Source organism: Saccopteryx leptura, chromosome 1 (genome assembly GCF_036850995.1).
Source record: "Saccopteryx leptura isolate mSacLep1 chromosome 1, mSacLep1_pri_phased_curated, whole genome shotgun sequence".
Lineage (NCBI taxonomy): Eukaryota > Metazoa > Chordata > Mammalia > Chiroptera > Emballonuridae > Saccopteryx > Saccopteryx leptura.
Window position 1 is genome coordinate 349,215,788 of NC_089503.1, and position 21,985 is coordinate 349,237,772.

Consider the following 21,985-nt stretch of genomic DNA (forward strand, 5'->3'; position numbering starts at 1 on the left):
AAGGTTTTAGAATATTATGGTTATTGATCCACATTTATATTGGATTCAATCCAATATTATGATTTTGCTAGTTGATTACAAATTATGTTGCCTCAATACAAATAAGTGATTTTTTACTAAGTTAAATTTGAGTGACTTGTTACATTGTTAAATATTTTCAAAGAGCTTGACTTACGATAGATTAGTTGTTTCATGAAGGTTTCTCCTCTCTCTCTGATTAAGGCGTTTATAGAAAAAAGAACTGAATACATGAATTCGGTCAGCGTCTTCTTTCTTTAGTTTTTCAAGCACCAAATATCTATTTTATAAAAAATAATTACATTATAATGAATTTCACAGTTTACCTCACACTAAAAACAGTCAGGCAATGATTAAATATCTATTTATCCACCATCTATCTGTATTCCTTACAACTGAAAGAAGCAAAGTTCACTCAATCTAGACAATAACTACCAGATAATTTTTAAGTAATGAAAAGCAGATCTGAGAATAAAACTGTGACCTGAAAGATCTAATATTTTAAAACAAAGGCACACTGACAAACATTCATAGCAACATTATTTATAATCGCCATGAAGTGAAAATGCCACAAATCCTCATCAACTAATGAATGGAAAAATAAAATGTGGTATCTGTAAGATGAAATACAGCAATAAAAATAAATGAAATACTAATATGTGCTGTAACACAGAAGAACTTTGAAAACATTATGCTAAGTAAAAGAAGCTAGTCACAAAAAACCACATGTTGTATAATGCCATGTGTATGAAATGTTCAGAAAATGCAGAGAAAAAGAGGAGTGGTGGTTGCCTAGAGCTGGGACTGTAGTTAAGGAAAATGAGGAGTCACTGCTAATCGGTCCAGGGGCTCTTTTAGGGGATGAAAATATTCTAATATTGACTGGTGACGATTGCACAACTGTCTGAATATACTGAAAACCACTGAACTGTACATTTTTAATGAGTGAGTTCCATGGGATGTGCTTTGTACCTCGATATAGCTATTATTTTCATGTGCTGTTTATTTTATTTTTTAATTGAATCATTTAAAGACACAGGAAGAGGGAAAGAGAGAGAGAGACGCATCCATTTGTTGTTTCACTTAGTTATGCACTCATTGGTTGCTTCCCTTATATGTCCTGATGAGAATCAAACCTGCAACATTGATGTTTTGGGACAACATTCTAACCAACTAAGCTAAGTGGCCTGGGCCAGTTGCTTATTTTCAACAGTTCAGTTAATAAGCCATAAAGACCTGGGCATATATTACTTTTTATAAAAACAGAAAAGAAATAGAATCTATACAGTAGTGAGGTTATAATAATGACTCATTAAAGTGATCTTACATTGGTTCTAATTTTTCCTTGCCTCAGTTGTTTTACTTTAGGTCATCAAAAGAAATAGCAATGGTTTTTATCACAAAGGGAAATTATGATATATTAAATTTGTTTATGTTCCAAAATCCCTCAAAAGAGTTATGCAAATTCAAGCTCATGATCATATTCATTTTATTAAAATAAAGATAATTTGAAAGCCTTGTGAATCTGACACAGAAACAGCAAATGTCCCAGAGGTTACACCTTGAGACATGTAACTTTTATCATAATATTTGATTATTCTCAAATTCGAGTTCTGATGAAAAGGACCTAACTACAGAATTTCTTGTTTTAGGTCAACTCAATGTGCCTTCACAAAAGAAATTATAAGAAAGTGAATCAGTTTATGACACAGTTTAAATCAATCACTAAATTCTACAATATACTCAAAACAGAGCATGCAGTGAACTAGATTTGAGTTTTGAGGCTATACCATAATTGGTGAACCATGCCGCTTTCACCAGCTCAAACCACAATGGCTACTTTGTAAAACTGAATCAAATATACAAAGGGATAATTCAACTTAAAAAGGAAAGGTATTTAAAAAAGAAAAAAAAAAGGAAAGGTATTTAAGAAAACTGACTCACAACTTCATATGTAAACAAATCCACGCCTTATAAAGTAACTAGTCTGTCTTTCTGATCTGATATACATTCACAAGTATTTCTGTGATTATATATAGTTTTGTTTTCAATGAATGTATTTAAAACTATTATTTTTAATTAGAAAAGCCACACCTCTTATTTTAGAATTAAAGGAAAAATTCAAGTTTATTAGAAAAATCTTGTGGAAATTTTTTCCATTTGAGTGTATTTTTTTTCCTTTCTGCATAAATTATTTAAATAATAAATATCATGAAGCTATTCACTTCGTATTTCATAAAGTAGACAACCTAACAAGCAAATCATAAATTCTTTAACTATAGGATAAAGTTAAAAGATGACTTTAAGGCAGTGGTTCTCAAACTTTTTGAAGTCAGGGCACATTAAAAATCCTAAAAATAATTGTAGGTGCACTATATACAAATTTCTGAGAAATATGTTATAATAATTAAGTCAAATATTAAAGAAAAAAAAAGTCCAAGCGTGCTTTTATGGTAATTAAATGAGAAAAATACGACAAAATTAAATTTATTCTGACATTAGAAAACATTTTTATGCTATATATTTTGAGTTATGCTTTTTAGAATTCTTAAGAGGGGTTAAAAAATAAAAAAACGACAAAAATGTTATCTTTTTATATATATATAGATACATTCTTAGTAAGATTTAGTAAATTCGGCAGGTTCTGGCACAAACGTGTTAAGTTTTTCCATTCTTGTGTTTATGAGAAACATGAGCCTGATGTGTCCTCGCGATTTCTTCAATGTTTGGGCATATATTTAAAAGGCAAACTCTCTTTTCCTCATCAATACATTGAATAATTCCTCTCTTTTTACTCTTAGTTGTGTTGAATGCAGAAAACCCTAACCATACAGATCATCTTAACTTTACACCAAACAAAGAATAGAAGAAACTTGCCTCCAGTCTTTCCGGGGAACATGGGGGGTAGTGTAAACAATCCAGCACCACAGCTTAACAACCTTTTGCAACCTAATCAGGCAAGTGAGGTGGGGGGTTGGTAAGACTGTCAGCCTACAGCCAATTCCCCACACCTCTGTCCCCCAAAAATCTAAACTCCAAAAACCCTGTTGGTTTTTTGGTCCCCAACAGGCACATATTTCTCTGGAATACCATAGGACACACCTGGAAATCTTCTAGGGCGCATCAGTGCACCCTGGCACACACTTTGAGAACCACTACTTTAAGGGTACATCTGCGCCTGACCAGGCGGTGGCACAGTGGATAGAGTGTCAGCCTGGGATGCTGAGGACCAAGGTTCAAAACCCTAAGGTTGCCAGCTTAAGTGAGGGCTCACCAGTTTGAGCAAGGAGTCGTTGGCTTGAGTGTGAGATCATAGACCTGACACCATGGGTCGCTGGCTTGAAGCCCAAGGTTGCTGGCTTGAGCAAGGGGTGACTCACTCTGCTCTATCCTCCTAGTCAAGGCAAATATGAGAAAGCATTCAATGAACAACTAAAGAGCTGCAAAAAAGAATTGATGCTTCTCACCTCTCCCCCTTCCTGTTGTCTGTCCCTCTGTCACATTAAAAAAAAAAAGTTACTCTGCAACTCAATGTGACTTTGAAACTAATTTTTATATAAATAATTCTTTTCGGCATTTAGCTTCAAAGCTGGCCCTGGGAAGTTAAGGAAAAGCGAATTGGACATGGTAGCTGCTGCTGCTGCTTTCGCTGCCGAGTCATTAGCAAGCATCTACCATTACTCTTGATTGACTATGGAGGACTGTACCAAAATAGAGAAAATTGGAGAAGGTACCTATGGAGTTCTGTATAAGGTCAAGTGGTAGCCATGAAGAAAACCAGACTACAAAGTTAAGAGGAAGTGGTTTCTAGTACTGCAATTTAGAAAATTTCTCTATTAAAAGAACTTCTTCATCCAAATATAGTCAGTCTTCAAGATGTGCTTATGCAGGATTCCAAGTTATATCTCATTTTTGAATACTTTTCTATGGATATAAAGAAATACTTGGATTCTATTCCTCCTGGTCAGTTCATGGATTCTTCATTTTTAAGAGTTATTTTTTGTACAAAATACTACAAGGAATTGTGTTTTGTCAGTCCAAAGAGTTCTTCATAGAGACTTAAAAATTCAAAATCTACTGACTGATGACAAAGGAATAATTAAATTGGATGATTTCATCCCTGCCAGAGCCTTTGGAATACCTATTAGGGTATATACACAGAGGTGGTAACACTGTGGTATAGATCTCCAGAAGTATTACTGGGGTCAGCTTGCTCTTCGACTCCAGTTGACATTTGGAGTATAGGCACCATATTTGTGGAAATAGCAACTAAGAAACCACTTTTCCATGAGGATTCAGAAATCAATCAACTCTTCAGAATTTTCAGAGCTTTAGGTACTATCATAAGTAAAGTGTGACCAGAAGTGGGATCACTATAGGACTTATAAAAATACATTTCCCAAGTGGAAGCCTAGCATCTCCTGTCAAAAACTTGGATGAAAATGGCTTAAATATGCTCTCAAAAATGTTAGTCTATGATCCTGCCAAACAAATTTCTGGCAAAATGGCACTGAATCATCCGTATTTTAATGATTTGAACAATAAGATTAAGATGTAGCTTTCTGACAAAGTTTCTACATGTTGTATCAAGAACAGATAGTTATAATTTTACTGTCAACTCTATTTTTGTCTTATCTTTGTTTTATTTTTTGTAAAACTTAGCTTATTTTTCATCTAACTTCAAAAATTGTAACTAAAAATATAAATATTTCCTGACCAGGCAGTGGTGCAGTGGATAGAGTGTCAGCCTGGGACACAGAAGACCCAGGTTTGAAAGCTCAAGGTCGCTGGCTTGAGCACAGACTTGCTGGCTTGAGTGTGGGATCACAGACATGACCCCATGGTCACTGGCTTGAGCAAAAGGTCACTCGCTCTGCTGTAGCCCCTCAGTCAAGGCACATATAAGAAAACAATCAATGAAAAACTAAGGTAACACAACGAAAAACTGATGCTCCTCATCTCCCCCCCCCCCCCGTGTGCTCAAAACCCCCCCAAAACTAAATATTGTTTTATATCAGTGGTAGTCAACCTGGTCCCTACTGCCCACTAGTGGGCATTCCAGCTTTCATGGTGGGCAGTAGCGGAGTAACCAAAATATAAATAAAAAGATAGATTTAACTATAGTTAGTTGTTTTATAAGGATTTATTCTGCCAAACTTAGCGAAAATCCGACATAAAGTATACTTAGTAAGTAATTATTATTATGTGCTTTAACTTGCTGTAACTCTGTTTTATAAATTTTATAAAGTAAAGTTACTTCCCTACTTTATAAATCACCATTACTATGAAACCACTGGGTGGTTAGAAAATTTTATTATTAACAGAGATACAAAAGTGGGCGGTAGGTATAAAAAGGTTGACTACACCTGTTCTATATGAATTTAAATAAAATTTTATATATGTGTGTAGATCTCACTGTAACAACTGTTTGTTACTATAACAAAATTATAAATCTAATATTGATATCAGGAATTGGGAAAAATTTGAGTTAGCTTAAATCATATCAAAACTTACAATAGTCCAATTTTTTTGTAGCTGGAACTATCACTATTTAGAAAAGTGTGCTAAGTTCAAAGTTCATAATGCTTTGAAATATTAGTCTGCTCTAGATATTTAAACATTCTTGTCAGTTTCTTGCCACGTGTTGGCTACGCAACCTGACTAAAGATAAATATTTTTTCCAAGGTATTTCAACTTAGGACCTACATGTTAAGCATTCAGAATGAGAAAATTACCCAGATTTGAGAAATAATGCTAAATTTATAGTTTTTCAGTAACTTATAAAACTAGCAGTAGAAAATGCCAAAGTTTGCTAAGTTTTACAGTTAAAGGTCAAGGGCTGCCCATAGCAGGGAAAAACAGTTTAGACAGTTTATGAATTACCCTATTTTTAGGTAGGTTATAAAAAAATGTCTAAGTGAATTCTTTGCCTTGGTCAGAGGTAGTAACTATGCAAAGGAATTGCATTTTATGGCTTGTAATTCTCCCTAAAACACTGTTAAGGCCCTGGCCGGTTGGCTCAGTGGTACAGCGTCGGCCTGGCGTGCAGGAGTCCGGGTTAGATTCCCGGCCAAGGCACACAGGAGAAGCGCCCATCTGCTTCTCAACCCCTCCCCTACTCCTTCCTCTCTGTCTCTCTCTTTCCCTCCCGCAGACGGGGCTCCATTGGAGCAAAGTTGGCCCGGCCTGGGGGTGGCTCCATGCCCTCTGCCTTAGGCGCTAGAATGGCTCTGGTTGCAGCAGAGCGACGCCCAGATGGGCAGAGCATTGCCCCCTGGTGGGCATGCCGGGTGGATCGTGGTCGGGCACATGCGGGAGTCTGTCTGACTCCTCCCCATTTCCAACTTCATAAAAATACAAAACAAACAAAAAAACCCACTGTTAAAATTTGCAAATAAAGTTTTTATTAGCAGCCTTCTTAGAAGGTTCAAGTATTTGTATAAGTATTTAGCTAAAATCACCAACTTTGGGAATTAAACCGTTAAATAATGCTGCTCATTGTGATTCCTATTTATAAGCAGCCTAATTTAAATTACTTGCTATAGCCTAAAAATGGTTTTATCATTTAAAATTAAATAATAAATAAATTATTTTCTTCTCTGCATTTTACTAACATTCTCTAGATGCAATGGCCACCTCTTATAATATTTGCAAACACTGTTTAGAAGTTTCTAAATTGTGGAGTTAGAAAAAAATAAGCAAATAAGCAGCTGTGGTAGTAACCAAGTAACCGATTTTAGGAGTACAGTTTAAAAAAATTTCCTTTCTAAAATTCACTTGTGCCTGACCAGATGGTGGCACAGTGGATAGAGCACTGGACTGAGACGTGGACGATACAGGTTTGAAACCCCGCGGTTGCCAGTTTGAGCGTGGTCTCATCTGGTTTGAGCAAGGCTCACCAGCTTGAGCAAGGGGTCACACGGTCTGCTGTAGCCTCCCGGTCAAGGCACATATGAGAAAGCAATCAATGAACAACTAAGGTGCCACAACAAAGAATTAATGTTTCTCATCTCTCTCCCTTCCTGTCTGTCTGTCCCTATCTGTCCCTCTCTCTGTCTCTGTCACAAAAATTACTTGGTCTTAGCAAATAAATCCACTTAACTCATAGGAGGCCAAACCATAGAAAAATGATCCAGAAATTTTGAAATTCACTTTTAAAACTATCATAAGACAAATGTAAGTGCAGATTTTTTTAAATCATGGATTTTTTTAAGGTTTTTTAAATTTGGACTGCTGATTTGCATCAAGAAAGATAAAACTTATTAAGTTTATTGTATAAAAATTGTTTTAAAGTATAACTATAAAATGTCAAGGAGCCTCCTGACAATATAAAGCATTTCAAGAATATAATCAAATGACTATACTATAAAATGTCTACCAGTAATGCAAAATGTATATATTATTTAAGTATAAAATGAAATAAACTAAAATATAAACAAAATATTAAAAATTCAACTTAGTTTTATATCTACCTTTATGCTTTCCAAAACATAAACCATTTTAAATAAAAAGATTTAAAAACAGGTTGAAAGTGAAGTAGAAAAATACATACCATGCAAACATAAACCAAAAAAAAGCTGGAATAGCTATATTTGAAGAAACTGGGCTTAAGAACAAAGGATTATCAAGGATAAAGAGGGACAATACATAATAAAGGGGTTAATTCTTCAAGAAGGCAACAACATGTACATGCCTAACAGAGCTTCAAAATACATAAGGTAAAAACGGATAAACCTAGCCTGACCAAGCGGTGGCGCAGTGGAGAGACTGTCAGATTTGGATGCAGAGGACCCAGGTTCGTGACCCTGAGGTCACCGGCTTGAGCGCAGGTTCATCTGGTTTGAGCAAAGCTCACCAGATTGGACCCAAGGTCGCTGGCTCGAGCAAGAGGTTACTCGGTCTGCTGAAGGCCCGTGGTCAAGGCACATATGAGAAAGCAATCAATGAACAACTAAGGTGTCGCAACGAAAAACTGATGATTGATGCTTCTCATCTCTCTCTGTTCCTGTCTGTCTGTCCCTATCTATCCCTCTGTCTGTCTCTGTAAAAAAAACCCAACAAAACAAAAACTTGATAAACCTAAAAGGAGAAATAGACAAATCAATACTTATAGCTGGACATCAACAACCTTCTCAATAACTGATTAAGTAAGTATGTGGACAATCAGTTAAGGAAAAAGATGAGCCGAATACACTATCAAATAACTTGACCTATTTGACATTCACAGAACACTTCATCCAAGATCAGCAATGTTGTTCTATATATTCACTTTAAGTACTTTTCAATAGATTGGTTGTTAAGTATATAGTAGGAGTAAAAGAATATTTTTCAGGTTATGGAAAAATACATAAAACTTGCAATCCTAATTTTAAGTGTATAGTTCAGAAACGTTAAGTATATTCCCACTGTGTGAAACAGATCTCCAAAACGCTTTTAACTTACAAACCTGAATCTCTATATCTATTAAAGAACAATTCTCTGTCCCTAGTAATCACCATTTACTTTAATTTTCTATAAATTTGACTACTTTAGGTACCTAACTGGAGCTATACAGTGTTTTTCTTTTTGTGACTGGTTTATTTGCATAATGTTTTCTGGATTCATCCCTGTTGTAGCATGTGACTGGTTTCCTGCTTTTTTAAGGGAGAATAATATTGCATTGTATGTATATACCACATAAACAAAGTGGTTTATCCACCCATCCATCAATGAACAGTTTGGATTGTTTCCACATCTTCATTATTATGAACAGTGCTAGTTGGGTTGGCAAGAAAGTAATTTTGGTTTTGTAGTGTGAAATAAAACTCACTTTTTATACAAAGAATAAACTTTAATTAATTATAGATTTTCCATTTTGTTAATGACCTTTTGCCAACTTTCTTGCAGCTTACTCCATGCTCATAGAAATTTTTATCTTTATCAACAAGAAACTGAACCAAGTGCGATTTAATGTCATCATCATTTGTGAAAGTTTTACCATTCAAAGAGTTTTGCAAACTTCGAAATAAATGGTAATCAAATGGTGCCTCAGGGCTGTATGAGGGGTGCAACATCACTTCCCAACCAAGCTCCAGTAATTTCCCATGAGTTAGTAAAGATGTGAGGCTTTGCATTATCACGGTGGAACACAATTCCTTGGCAATTTGCCAGTGCTGGCCTTTTTTATATGATTGCTTCATTCAGTTTCATTAGTTGTTGACAGTAAACATCTGAATTGATTGTGTGGTTTCTTGGAAGCAGCTCAAAATACACAACACCTTTGTAGTCCCACCGAATTGACGGCATAACCTTTTCTTTGATGCAGTTCAGCTTTAGATCTGGTTTGTGCTGGTTCATCACGCTTGGACCATGACCGTTTTCTAATGATGTTACTGTAGATGACTCATTTTTCATCTCCAGTGATGATTCTTTTCAAAAAGGGGTCGGTTTCATTGTGCTTGAGATGTGTTAAGTGAATCTCTTTCTATTTATGCGGAACCCAAACATCAAGCTTCTTAGTGAGTCCAAGACATTTTAAGTAATTTCAACTGTTGTGTGTGATACATTTAACCTCTCTGCAATCTCTCAAATATTTAGTTATATGATTCTCTTCAATTATGGCTTTGATTTGGTCATTAACTTCAGTAGGTCGACCAGAACATTGGTCATCTTTGAGTAAAAAATCTCCAGAACAGAATTTTTTAAACCAATTCTGACCCGTGCGTGCTGTTCTGCAATCAGCACCATAAACCTCACATATCTCTCTGTGAGCCTCAGCAGCGTTCTTTCCTTTAGAGAAATAAACAAGTAAAATATGCCGAAAATGTTTGTTTCTGCACTCCATGTTAAAACTGATCCTAAACTAACAGCTACAAACAAAATTGCGCTCAACTTGCTTCTAAAGTAACCTAAATGTGACTGATATCAAATGTCAAAAGGAAAAAACCGTAACACTTAAAGAAGTCCTTCAAAGCAATTACACTGTGAAAACCAAAAATGCTTTCTTGCCAACCCAATACTATGAATGTGGGTGTAAAAATATTTCTTTGAAACCCTACTTTTATTTCTTTTGGATATATACTCAAGAAATGAAATTAGATCATATAATTGTCCTATTTTTAATTTTTTGAGGAACAACCATACCATTTTCCATATTGATTCTACCCTTTTACGCTCCTACCAGCAGTACACAGGATGACATTTGTCCACATTCTTGCCAACGTGTAATTTTTCTGTTTTTTTAAATAACTGCCATCCTAATGGGTGTAGGTGACATCTCATTTTGGTTTTGATTTATATTTCTCTTATGGTTAGTAACATGGAGGATCTTTTCATATGCTGTTGGCCAGTTGTATAACATCTTTTGATTTAGCTAGTAAGAACTTTGAACTTGTCATTGAATGTTTGTTAAGTCTTAAAAGGGGTCTACCTCTGCAAAAATTAGGCATTTAAAATCTAGGGCAGTTTTTCTTGCAAACAAATCTATGACATGTTTATAATTTACTGAAACATATTCATTACTATTATTTCTTCAAAAGGAAAAATAATGTCTTTGAAAAGGGGGTATTAACATATATAGGAATATAATGTTACCCCCTGATGTTAAGTAAATCCATACTCCAGTGTGCTCATTACTGCTAAGTCAGGGTGAAGGTTCAGGTCCTCTACGAGGCCACCGTTAATGTGGAGAGGCTCTGTGTTACTGATGGGTGGAGATGGAAGGCTTCCCACTAGGCCTCCACTAGTACCACCTCCATTGGATGGGGAGTGGAAGGATGCCTCATTATCCCCCATGGACCAAGGTGAAGCCTGACTGTACGCTTAGCCCTAATTAGCTTATGGTCACTGACCTCAAAGTTTTTGTTAGACTTTACCTGCCTTGACCTTTGCTTTACTGATACTACAAAATGTATCCTCCTTGCCTAACCAGTGGTGGAACAGCGGCAGACTGGGACGCAGAAGACCCAGGTCTGAAATCTCAAGGTCGCCGGCTTGAGCGTGGGGTCACCAGCTTGAGGGTGGGGTTGCTGGCTTGAACCCAAAGGTCACTGGCTCTACTGTAGCCCCATATGGAGGCACATAAGAGAAAGCAATCAATGAACTAAGGAGCTGCAATGAAGAACTGATGCTTCTTATCTCTATCCTTTCTGTTTGTCCTTATCTGTTCCTCTCTCTGTTTAAAAAAAACCTTTTTTTATATATCTATCTCCTCCTTTAAAGCTTTTAGTTCCCTTCACTTTTATGACATCACTCTCTCTGGATTTTTCTTAACTCTCAAATACCTCCAGAATTTATCCATGAGAGCCTCTTTCCTCCCTATCTAAATCTATCTACTCTCTAGGTTCTGTTCTTATAGCTTTTTTTCTCATTTTGTGTCCCCACCTAAACAATTTAATCAATTCTCATAATTAAACTACTACATACAAAGCAAGGCCTCCTAACTCCATATGCCTCCAGGCCAGAACTCAACTGACATCCAGAACTATATACTCAACTGTTTATTGGCACTGTCCCCTTTGCTGTATCAGACATCTAAAGGTTATCTTCCACTTGACCTGTGGTGGTGCAGTGGATAAAGCATCAACCTGGAACGCTGAGGTCACTGGTTCAAAACTCTGGGCTTGCCTGGTCAAGGCACATAAGAGAGTTGATGTTTCCTGCTCCTCCCCCATCTTCACTCTGCTTTCCCTCTCTCTAAAATAAATAAAGTCTTAAAAAATAAAATAAAAGTTTATCTTCCCCTCCTTAACCCAAACCTATTCTGCTTCTGCATTCATTGCTTCAGTTAGTGGCAAAATCATTATAACAGGCCTCCCTAGTCATATAACTAGGAGTTATTTGGCATGCATTGCTATCCTTAACATCCATTAATTCAGACCTGGAGTCCTGCTAAACAACTCTACTTCTTAAAACATTTCATTATTTCCTTTTCACTCAAACTAAAAGGACTTAATTAGGTTCTTATTATCACCTTAACTAAATTTCTTTAAAGCATCTCTCATCTAGACATCCACAATAAAAATGCTTGTCAAAATGATCTTCAGGAAACTCAATTATGATATCACTTCTCTGATCAAAATCTATCACTCTTTATAATGCTTCCTTTCTCCAAACAGTGGATTGCAATGATTAATAGGCTATAAAATCATTCATCAACTTTAAACAATCAGTTTTAAAAATTGTTTTCTTTTACGAAATACATTTGGATAAACCAGAAATTACTAGAGCAGTAGCAGGCACACTGATACTTAAGTTTTTTTGTTTCAAATACACACCTAGCATAGTAACAATTTTTAAAGGCTTAAAACAGTATAAAGGCAACAACCTAATAAGCTATTTTTTAAGAACACTTTGCACCTGCCAGGTATTTTCTTCCTAGCGCTTAACATGTTACCTTATTTCATCCTTAAAATCCTTTGAGAGATTATAATTCTTCCCATTTTTAAAATGAGGAACCACAGGTAAGATATTAAATAACTTCCCACACTCAGTGGCAGTGATAGAATTCAAAACCCAAACAGTTTTGATTCTAGAAACAAAGATATACAATACAGAATGTTAAAGATTAGCTAAAAGGTTAGTAGAAAATTAACTTACTTCAAATAAAAGTCTATAATAACATCATTTAAAAATTCTCCTTCACTTAGACAGTGCAGGTCCTCATTAGTAACGGAGATGCCTCCCTTAGCTGGAGGTGGTGGATATACTATCAATCTGTAACAAAATCGTTTTTTAAGAGCACATTATCAAATATATATGTGTATATATATATATATATATATAACAGAAATATATGATGAAATTTAAGAGTGTTGCAAATGTAAAGGAATTCTCTCACTTTTCTACAGGGCCCATGAAGATGGTATGACTCTCTCCAGTTTCTTCCTCATCATCAAAAAATTGGAATTCTTGTTTGCTTTTAAGTTGCATTTTAGATTCCAGGGGCACCTGGAAAAGGAAATTAAATGATCAATTCACAAAGTCTATTGGGAAATTTTTCAATGAAAAGAGCAAGCATGATGCAAGAATTCTTTTCAAACAAAAACAATTAAAAATATATCTAAAAAATATGCATGACTTTTATTTTTCTTCTAGCAGTGGAGCCCTACCTAAATTCAGTGGCTAGGTAATCCACAGGATATGGGAGCAGAGACTGAGGGAATACAGTCCGATAAGCTTCAGTCCTCCAGAGGCAAGGAGTCCTTAAGAAAAGAACTTTCCACTGAAATTTGAGCCCATCACAGCTGCCTTATGGCTCTAAATGTTATTTTATCCCTTGGAATTATCTCCTACAGAAAATTCTGCAAAAGAAGGGTAATGATTCCCCTTCCTCCTTCTGTTCTTTTCCTCAATCCACTAACTGTATGAAACTGTATGAATAGCTATTTTCTGGTGAAGTCTTGCTCAACTCCACTAAGATAACTTAGCACTATCTCCAAGTGTGTAGCCAGGTTCAAAGATTTTAACTGTTCCCAATAAATTAATCAGGCAAAATTCAGTTGCTATGGCAGAAGACAGATTTAGAGTAAGTTATAATTGTATTAACATTATATACTATGTATTATAATAGTACCATGGCCTTTGGTTCAGGTAGCTTCAGAGTTATGTAATATATTAGTTATTCTAGAATTGGATACACATGTTAAGAGTCAGGATGGCAGGTGTTCTTCCCAAGTTTTCATCAATGTATATGCATGCTACATATAAATCAGAGACCAAAATTCCTTTACTTGTATTGAAGCCTAAGGCATCACTGGGAACCACCCGCTAAGCTAAGAAACAGGGTCAGAACAGACTGGAATATACCAATGTATATATATGTTGAAAGTAAGAAGAAAAAAAAACAGGATGAGAAAAACAAAAGGAGGTAAAAAGAAATAAGGAGAAGAATAGCATGTGGAAACTAAAAATGCTTCTAAGACCTGTACCAAGCACTATTTGTATCACAAGTCATCTATCTACTATTATGTTTTGACACAAGATGGTTTGCAAATTAGATATACAAGCAAATAATTCTGAAACGGAAAAAAAAGATCAAACTCTGAAATGATTAGTATTATAATAAAATGTATTACCCTTTTAAAGCTACATGTTAAGATTACATTTAAAAAATTTAAAAACATAATTACATTTTTAATTTTGTTTTCTTTTTGCACACAACTTCCTTTGATACTCTCTTCATAGGTTCTTGTACAGGCAACAAGCCTGCTATTGGCTTCATCAAAAGGAATTTTTGTAAAAAAATTAGACACATTATTCTTCATACCAATTTCAGTAATGATACTTTCAAATACCATATTTGCTTGAAGATCAAGTCCATTTTGAAAAATTAATATTATATACTGTTCTTCCAAACCTAAAAAGAAATCAATATAACTGTAAGTCAAAAAAAAGAAAGTTAACTATGAAGCTAGCAGAAAAAGTTTAACAACTTGTTATTCCAAGAGTATTACCAGAAATCCTGGTATTAGTGTTCACTGGAATACAGTGCATATACAATAAATATAAAATAAAGACCAATGACAGCGCTACCTGACAATGTCACCTAACTTATTAAGAGAAAGGAGCCAGAACACAATACTCAAGCAGTAGCTCAAGAACAAATTTACTCATGGGGGTAACTAATTTACTAATTTAATAAGATCCAAATATATTTATAGTTTTAAATACATATATAAAATCAGCATTTTTGTCAAAACATCCAAATGAACTGGTAGTATTTTTTGAGAATTTAACTGTAAAAACTGCTATTCACTAATGTGCCAATTCTTACAGCTTTAACTTTAGCACATTTATTCATCATTAAGCTAAAGCAGCAATTATGTTGAAAAGTATGTATTTTATAACTAGTCATGCTATGCCATAAATGTTAGAAGTGAATAGAAACAAACTGAAGAACCACATCATTTATTATAGAGATTAAAGATACATTCTACGAACTTCCCATTCAGGCTAAGGTTCAAGGATTCCAGATTTATATAGCTGATTTACACTTAGCACCTATAAATGCATTATTAAAAAATCATCATATCTAACCACTGTGCTGTACATTCAGGCTAAGGTTCAAGGATTCCAGATTTATATAGCTGATTTACACTTAGCACCTATAAATGCATTATTAAAAAATCATCATATCTAACCACTGTGCTGTACACCTGAAACCAATATAAAATACTGAAAGTAAACTATAATTAAAATTTTTTTAACCATTTTACTAAGATAAATAAAATGTTAAAGAGTGCAGACCTTTTGGCCCCAGCCAGCTGGCTCAGTGGTAGAACATTGGCTCAGTGAGTGAAGACCCAGGTTCGATTCCCATCCAGGGTACACAGGAGAAGCACCCATATACTTCTCCACCCTTCCCCTTCTCCTTCCTCTCTATCTCTCTCTTCCCCTCCCGCAGCCAAGGCTCCATTGGAGCAAAAGTTGGCTCGGGCACTGAGGATGGCTCCATGGCCTCCACCTCAGTTGCTCTGGTTGCAATGGAACAAAGCCCCTGGTGGGCAAGCCAGGTGGATCTCGATTGAGCGCATGCAAGAGTCTGTCTCTCTGTCTCCCTGCTTCTCACTTCAGAAAAATACCAAGAGTGCAGACCTTTTGAGTTTAACCATTTTGAAAACTTTCTGAGGCCCTGGCCGGTTGGCTCAGCGGTAGAGCGTTGGCCTGGCGTGCGGGGGACCCAGGTTCGATTCCCGGCCAGGGCACATAGGAGAAGCGCCCATTTGCTTCTCCACCCCCCCCTTCCTTCCTCTCTGTCTCTCTCTTCCCCTCCCGCAGCCAAGGCTCCATTGGAGCAAAGATGGCCCGGGCGCTGGGGATGGCTCCTTGGCCTCTGCCCCAGGTGCTAGAGTGGCTCTGGTTGCGGCAGAGCATCGCCCCCTAGTGGGCAGAGCGTCGCCCCTGGTGGGTGTGCCGGGTGGATCCCGGTCGGGCGCATGCGGGAGTCTGTCTGACTGTCTCTCCCCGTTTCCAGCTTCAGAAAAATACAAAAAAAAAAAAGAAAACTTTCTGAAGGGGTAAACCTGTATGTTATCATCAGAATTTCCAATTTATAAGGGCTTTTACTCATCTTTAAATGGGGAAAGTAGTATCTATTTCATAAGGTCCCTGTAAGAAATATAATAAATACAATACTATATTATAATATAATATAACATGATACAAATCAATACAGTACAATAAAATATAACAATCTAATATACATCTAAGGCAGCTGTTCTCAACCTGTGGGTCGTGACCCCGGTGGGGGTTGCGACCCACAGGTTGAGAACCATTGATCTAAGGGATCTATCAAAGTCCACTCATATCCTGCTATTCAATGAACTGTATGTATTATTATAATCCATTATACATAACTTACTTGTTAACTTATTTACTCCCTTACAATCATTCCAAACTTTATCATCCATATTCAGTTGCAGCTTCATGCTCAGCTTTTGATAAACTTCTGGTATTGTCTGAAGAAACACTACTGGTAATTTTCGGACATTACACCATTCACATTTAGTTAGATCAGAGGTATTTAAAATAATTTCTACAGGCTCATCTTCTGGTTCTGGAGAAAAACAAATAGAAATGGAAATCAATTTTACCACAGCAAAATCATAAATAAAGTGTGAGAAAATATGTTTAAAGTTAAACACATTTATAATACTCTGTAAATAGTAACATCTATGGGAAATGAGAAAAATCTATAGAACTATCTTAAAGAAACTTCTACATTTTTTCTAAATAAAAAGAGGACTTTAATAGGCATACTTACAAAATTAAAGATACGTTTTATAATGTTACAGAATGAAATTATGCTACTAATAAGCCCTTTGTTAATATATGTAACAACTAATCATCTTAATGAATTCTATGCATTTAATTTAATCTTTTACTCTGTAAAGTGCTTCAGTATAAATAGAGCTTAAGTGAGTAAAGACATATAACAGCTTACCTTCTAGCTGTATCTTGATAAAATCTAAACAAAACTAAAGAAAAGAAAAAAAAGATAAATTAATGCCAGTCTAGATTTATGAAGATTCTGCTATACTTTGGTACTTAGACTGCAGAGAGCAGAACAGAATCCTCTAACATGTGCTTAAATATAAGATATCCTCCTCACTCCAAAATTCTCTCTCAGAAAGGTAGGCTCCATCTTTTTATTTAAGTACCGAGAAAATTCTTCTACTATTGTTTCTCATAACTTCAAGATGATTTATTTCTCATAATTTCAAAAATAAGTTGATAGATTACAAAAAAATACCTACTCTTACCCAGATACACTTTTAATATCTGGCCATACCTATGCAATCATTCTTTTTTTGTATATAGTCATTTCCATCTAATAAAACCAAAACTTCATTCCATATAGCCCTGGCCAGTTGGCTCAGTGGTAGAGCGTCGGCCTGGCGTGCAGAAGTCCCGGGTTCAATTCCCAGCCAGGGCACACAGGAGAAGCGCCCATCTGCTTCTCCACCCCTCCCCCTCTCCTTCCTCTCTGTCTGTCTCTTCCCCTCCTACAGCCGAGGCTCCACTGGAGCAAAGATGGCCCGGGCGCTGGGGATGGCTCCTTGGCCTCTGCCCCAGGCGCTAGAGTGGCTCTGTTCGCGACAGAGCGACGCCCCGGAGGGGCAGAGCATCGCCCCTGGTGGGCAGAGCGTTACCCCTGGTGAGCGTGCCAGGTGGATCCCGGTCAGGCACATGCGGGAGTCTGTCTGACTGTCTCTCCCCGTTTCCAGCTTCAGAAAAATACAAAAAAACCCCACAAACAACAAAAAACCCCCCTTCATTCCATATATAGTTCTACTCAAATGAGCTCATATTCAATTTCCTCAACTGCTCAAAATTGTCCTTAATTGCTGCCTTAACTTTTCCCCAATCGATGATTCTGTTAAGGCAACATTATATGAGTCTCTCTTGTCTACCCGTCTAGCCCAGAAATAAACCTCCCTCTGTTCTTCATGACATGGATTTTGAAAAATCCAAGCTAGGTTCTGCAAAATGTACATATTGGACTGTATTACATTGGAAGGCACATGATGGCAGGCAGCCCCACTACTGAAACAAGCTTAACTAGTTGTTGAAGGCAATATTGTATGTCAAGTCTTTCCAGTGTAAAGATATATTTTTCCCTTTGTAATTAATTGGTAATTTGTAAAGAGAAAACTTGAAAGCTTGTGAATATCCTGTTTTTCAATAACCTTTAACCCAATGATTTTAACATCTATAGAAGATCTTGCCTAAATCATTTATTATTGGTGGTTATAAAAAGGTGATGTTCTTTTTTATTGTGTAGAAAACACATTAAGCCTGATATCCCCTGAACAATTATTTTGTATGTTTACATAATTTAAAAGAACCAAAAATAAATTTACAACTTTTTTTTTTTTTTTTAACAGAGACAGAGAGAGAGTCAGAGAGGGATAAACAGGGATAGACAGACAGGAACGGAAAGATGAGAAGCATCAATCATTAGTTTTTTGTTGCACATTGCGACACCTTAGTTATTCATTGATTGCTTTCTCATATGTGCCTTGACCACAGGCCTTCAGCAGCCCGAGTAATCCCTTGCTCTAGACAGAGACCCTGGGTCCAAGCTGGTGAGGTTTTGCTCAATCCAGATGAGCCCGCACTCAAGCTGGCGACCTCAGGGTCTCGAACCTGGGTCCTCGGCATCCCAGTCCGATGCTCTATCTACTGCGCCACCGCCTGGTCAGGCCAAAAATGAATTTTAAAAAGCTGAATGAATACATACAGGCATGACTAGATATATGAAAAGCAAATTTAGTAAAATGAACATGAAGAATCTAGTGGGGAATTTTCTTTGTGTTCTCTGTAAATTCTTTCAGTTTGAAATTTTTCACAATGTAGCCTGACGAGGTGATGGTGCAGTAGATAGTGACAGCCTGGGACGTTGAGCACATAGGTTTGAAACCCTGAGGTTGCCAGCTTGAACCTGAAATAATAGTCATGACCCCACGGTCACTGGCTTGAGCCCAAAGGATGCTGGCTTGAAGCCCAGGTTGCTGGCTTGAGCAAGGGGTTACTGGCTTGGCTGGCAGTCCCCGGTAAGAGCATACGAGAAAGCAATCAATGAACAAATAAAGTACTACAACTATGAGTTGATGCTTCTCATTTCCCTTCCTGTCAGTCTCCCTTGCTTAAAAAAAAAAAAAAAGAAAAAAAAATTCACAAGAAAATACAAAATAAATTTAAGTAATTACAACTGCAAAGTCTAGAATGTCACCAAACATACCTTTAAAAAGATCATGTTTAATAACAAAAAATAAAAGATCATATTTAAAAGTAAAATATTAGGGGGTGAGGGAAAGGGTGTAAAGAGGGACAAATATAAGGTGACAAAAAATCATTTGACTTTGGGTGATGGGTATACAACATAGTCAACAGTTCAAATGCTATAGAAATGTTCACCTGAAACCCATGTACTCTTATTGATCAATGTCACCCTGTTAAAAGTTAGTTTTCTAAAAAAAAAAAAAAAAAAAAAAGTACAGTGGTCCATCATCTATCACAGAGGTTAGGTTCTAGAACCCTCATAATAGGCAAAAATCTGCAAAGAAGCGACTTTATATTTATTTTATTATTTATATATACAGAACACAGTGTTCTGGTTGGTCACCTCCCATCCATCAGCCAATAGTGTGCTGTGTATCTCACGTGGGCAAACTAGCTCAAGCAGAAGCAACCATAGTTGCGTTTTCCATATGTGCAAAGTACATTACACATTTTATTTTGATTTAATATTCTTTTAATATGTTTTAATTAATATTTTTTATATTGCTTTCACTTTTTTAGGCTAGAAAATGCTTATTTTACTGTAAAAATAATTAAAATAAATATATAAAAATACTTATATACTACAAAATCCCGCAATATAGCAAAAAACGATACAAAAGTAAACAGATACAATTTAAAATCCCACGATACAAAATTAAATAGTTTAAAAATCCAATACAGTGAGACGACGAAAAGTGAACTGCGGCCTGACCGGGTGGTGGCACAGTGGACAGAACGTCAGACTGGGATGCAGAGGACCCAGGTTCAAGACCCCGAGGTTGTCAGCTTGAGCTCATCCGGTTTGAGCAAAGTTCACCAGCTTGGACCCAAAATCACTGGCTTGAGCAAGCGGTTACTCGATCTGCTGTAGCCCCACGGTCAAGGCACATATGAGAAAGCAGTCAATGAACAACTAAGGTGTCGCAATGAAAAACTAATGATTGATGCTTCTCATCTCTCTGTTTCTGTCTGTCCCTATCTATCCCTCTCTCTGACTCACTCTCTGTCACTGTATTAAAAAAAAAAAAAAAAAGTGAACTGCGATATGGCAAGGGACAACAGTAATACATTATTAGTTCCACTGGAACAACATGCTAGATAGAGACATCATGAATGGGTACTTGTAGCTTGGGAAACATTCCAACAAATACAGAAGCAGAAGTTACAGACTTTAGACAAGTATGTTAGATGACTTAAAAAGTAGCAATATAGATGACATAAAGACTAAAGTGGAAGTATTTGAATAAAATTGTTGCATGAGATATTTGCCATTTAAAAATGTAACTAAATTACTAACAAGTATTAATATATGGTATTACTAATAAGTCATTTTTTTAGTTTCTAGGTGGTGCCAATTCTAACACTGAGTGAATTTAAAATAATTAAATTACCTAATAATAAATGACTGTTAGATATGAAAAAACATTTAAAACAAAAAATTTTAAATCTGTTTCTCAGCTTAATAATGACATGGTAGACAGACCAGGGGGTGGTGCAGAGGATAGAGTGTCTGACTGGGACATGTCGGACCTAGGTTCGAGACCCCAAGGTTGCCAGCTTGAGTGCGGACTCATCTGGTTTGAGCAAGGGGTTACTTGGTCTGCTGTAGACCCCCCCCCCCGGGCACGTAATGGAAAACAATCAATGAACAACTAAGGTTCCACAACAAAGAACTGATGCTTCTCACCTCTATCCCTTCCTGTCTGTCCCGTCACACACAAAAAAAGACGACAACAAAAAAAACGACATGGCTGATAAATCATTTCACTGCGCAACATAAAGGAAGTTATGTTAAAAAAAAATGTCAAATCATCTTTCAATACTCTATCTGAAGAAATTACAGATCCACTATACCTTATCAAAAATGTTCTTTAGAAACAATCCATGGTACAAGGGAATTTAATAACAGATTGCAAACTTCCACATTATAAGCACAACTACTTTTTGGCTGAAATATTTCCCTTAGTATTTTAATTTTAAACAATACCTGTATCAACACATTTTATATTACACATACTGCCTTTTATTTCTCAAAGTAAATTCACAGTTTTTCTTCACCAGATCCTATATATACTAATCTGTTATTTTCCTGTAAAAAAATTCATTTAATTTTGACGTAGTTTTTGCTAAATAGCTTTGAGATTATGCAACTTTCAACTAACTGTCTAAATTATGTCTTAATTATCATACTAAGGAATTCTAAATAATGGTGTTCTAAATAATTTGTTACCTGACAGCACCAGGAAAGATAATCTGTACCATGAAGGCTTGTAACAAAACAGAAGCTTCATAAATCCCAGAAAACCCTGACACATAACAATGTTATTGGCCATTAATAAATAGTCTACATTAATTTGCTCTAACTCTCTGGTTTTTAAATCATGAGAAGCTGGAGTTTTTTGATGAGAAGAGTAAAATGCTGATTTCCCAAATAGCTTTTCTCTCATAAGAAACTGGGTCGCCATTTTATTATCTCCTATAAACTAATCTATAAAGTCTTCTTCCCTTTTTATCATATTTATCTTAGTCATAAATCCTAGAAAATAAATGGCTATTATAATTTAAATGATGATAAAGCTACCTTTCCTGATATGATACCATGTACGTTATTAAAGATATTTCTTTTATGCATAAAAAGAAATACTAGGAAACGGTTTGAAAGGTTAGAAATAAGAAATAGATCGTCAAGGCATACCAAGTCAGG

At 36.1% G+C, this 21,985-nt stretch overlaps 1 protein-coding gene and 1 pseudogene across 9 annotated transcripts in view; one reads left to right on the forward strand and one right to left on the reverse strand.

Moving 5' to 3' along the window:
- SENP6 (SUMO specific peptidase 6) overlaps positions 1-21,985 on the reverse strand; it is a 137,811-nt gene that overhangs the window by 20,661 nt on the left and 95,165 nt on the right. For 7 of the 9 annotated variants that reach the window (XM_066359007.1, XM_066359006.1, XM_066359005.1 and 4 more), the window contains 6 exons: positions 16,940-16,973; positions 16,358-16,552; positions 14,127-14,353; positions 12,836-12,945; positions 12,595-12,711; positions 176-298 (listed from right to left, as the gene is read on the reverse strand). In XM_066359007.1, the coding sequence (XP_066215104.1) occupies positions 176-298; positions 12,595-12,711; positions 12,836-12,945; positions 14,127-14,353; positions 16,358-16,552; positions 16,940-16,973 (806 nt within the window). Of the gene's footprint in view, positions 1-175; positions 299-12,590; positions 12,712-12,835; positions 12,946-14,126; positions 14,354-16,357; positions 16,553-16,939; positions 16,974-21,985 lie in introns of those variants that run through there. The other 2 variants (XM_066359008.1, XM_066359011.1) reach the window with 2 other exon arrangements.
- LOC136387336 (cyclin-dependent kinase 1 pseudogene) lies at positions 3,712-4,576 on the forward strand (annotated as a pseudogene).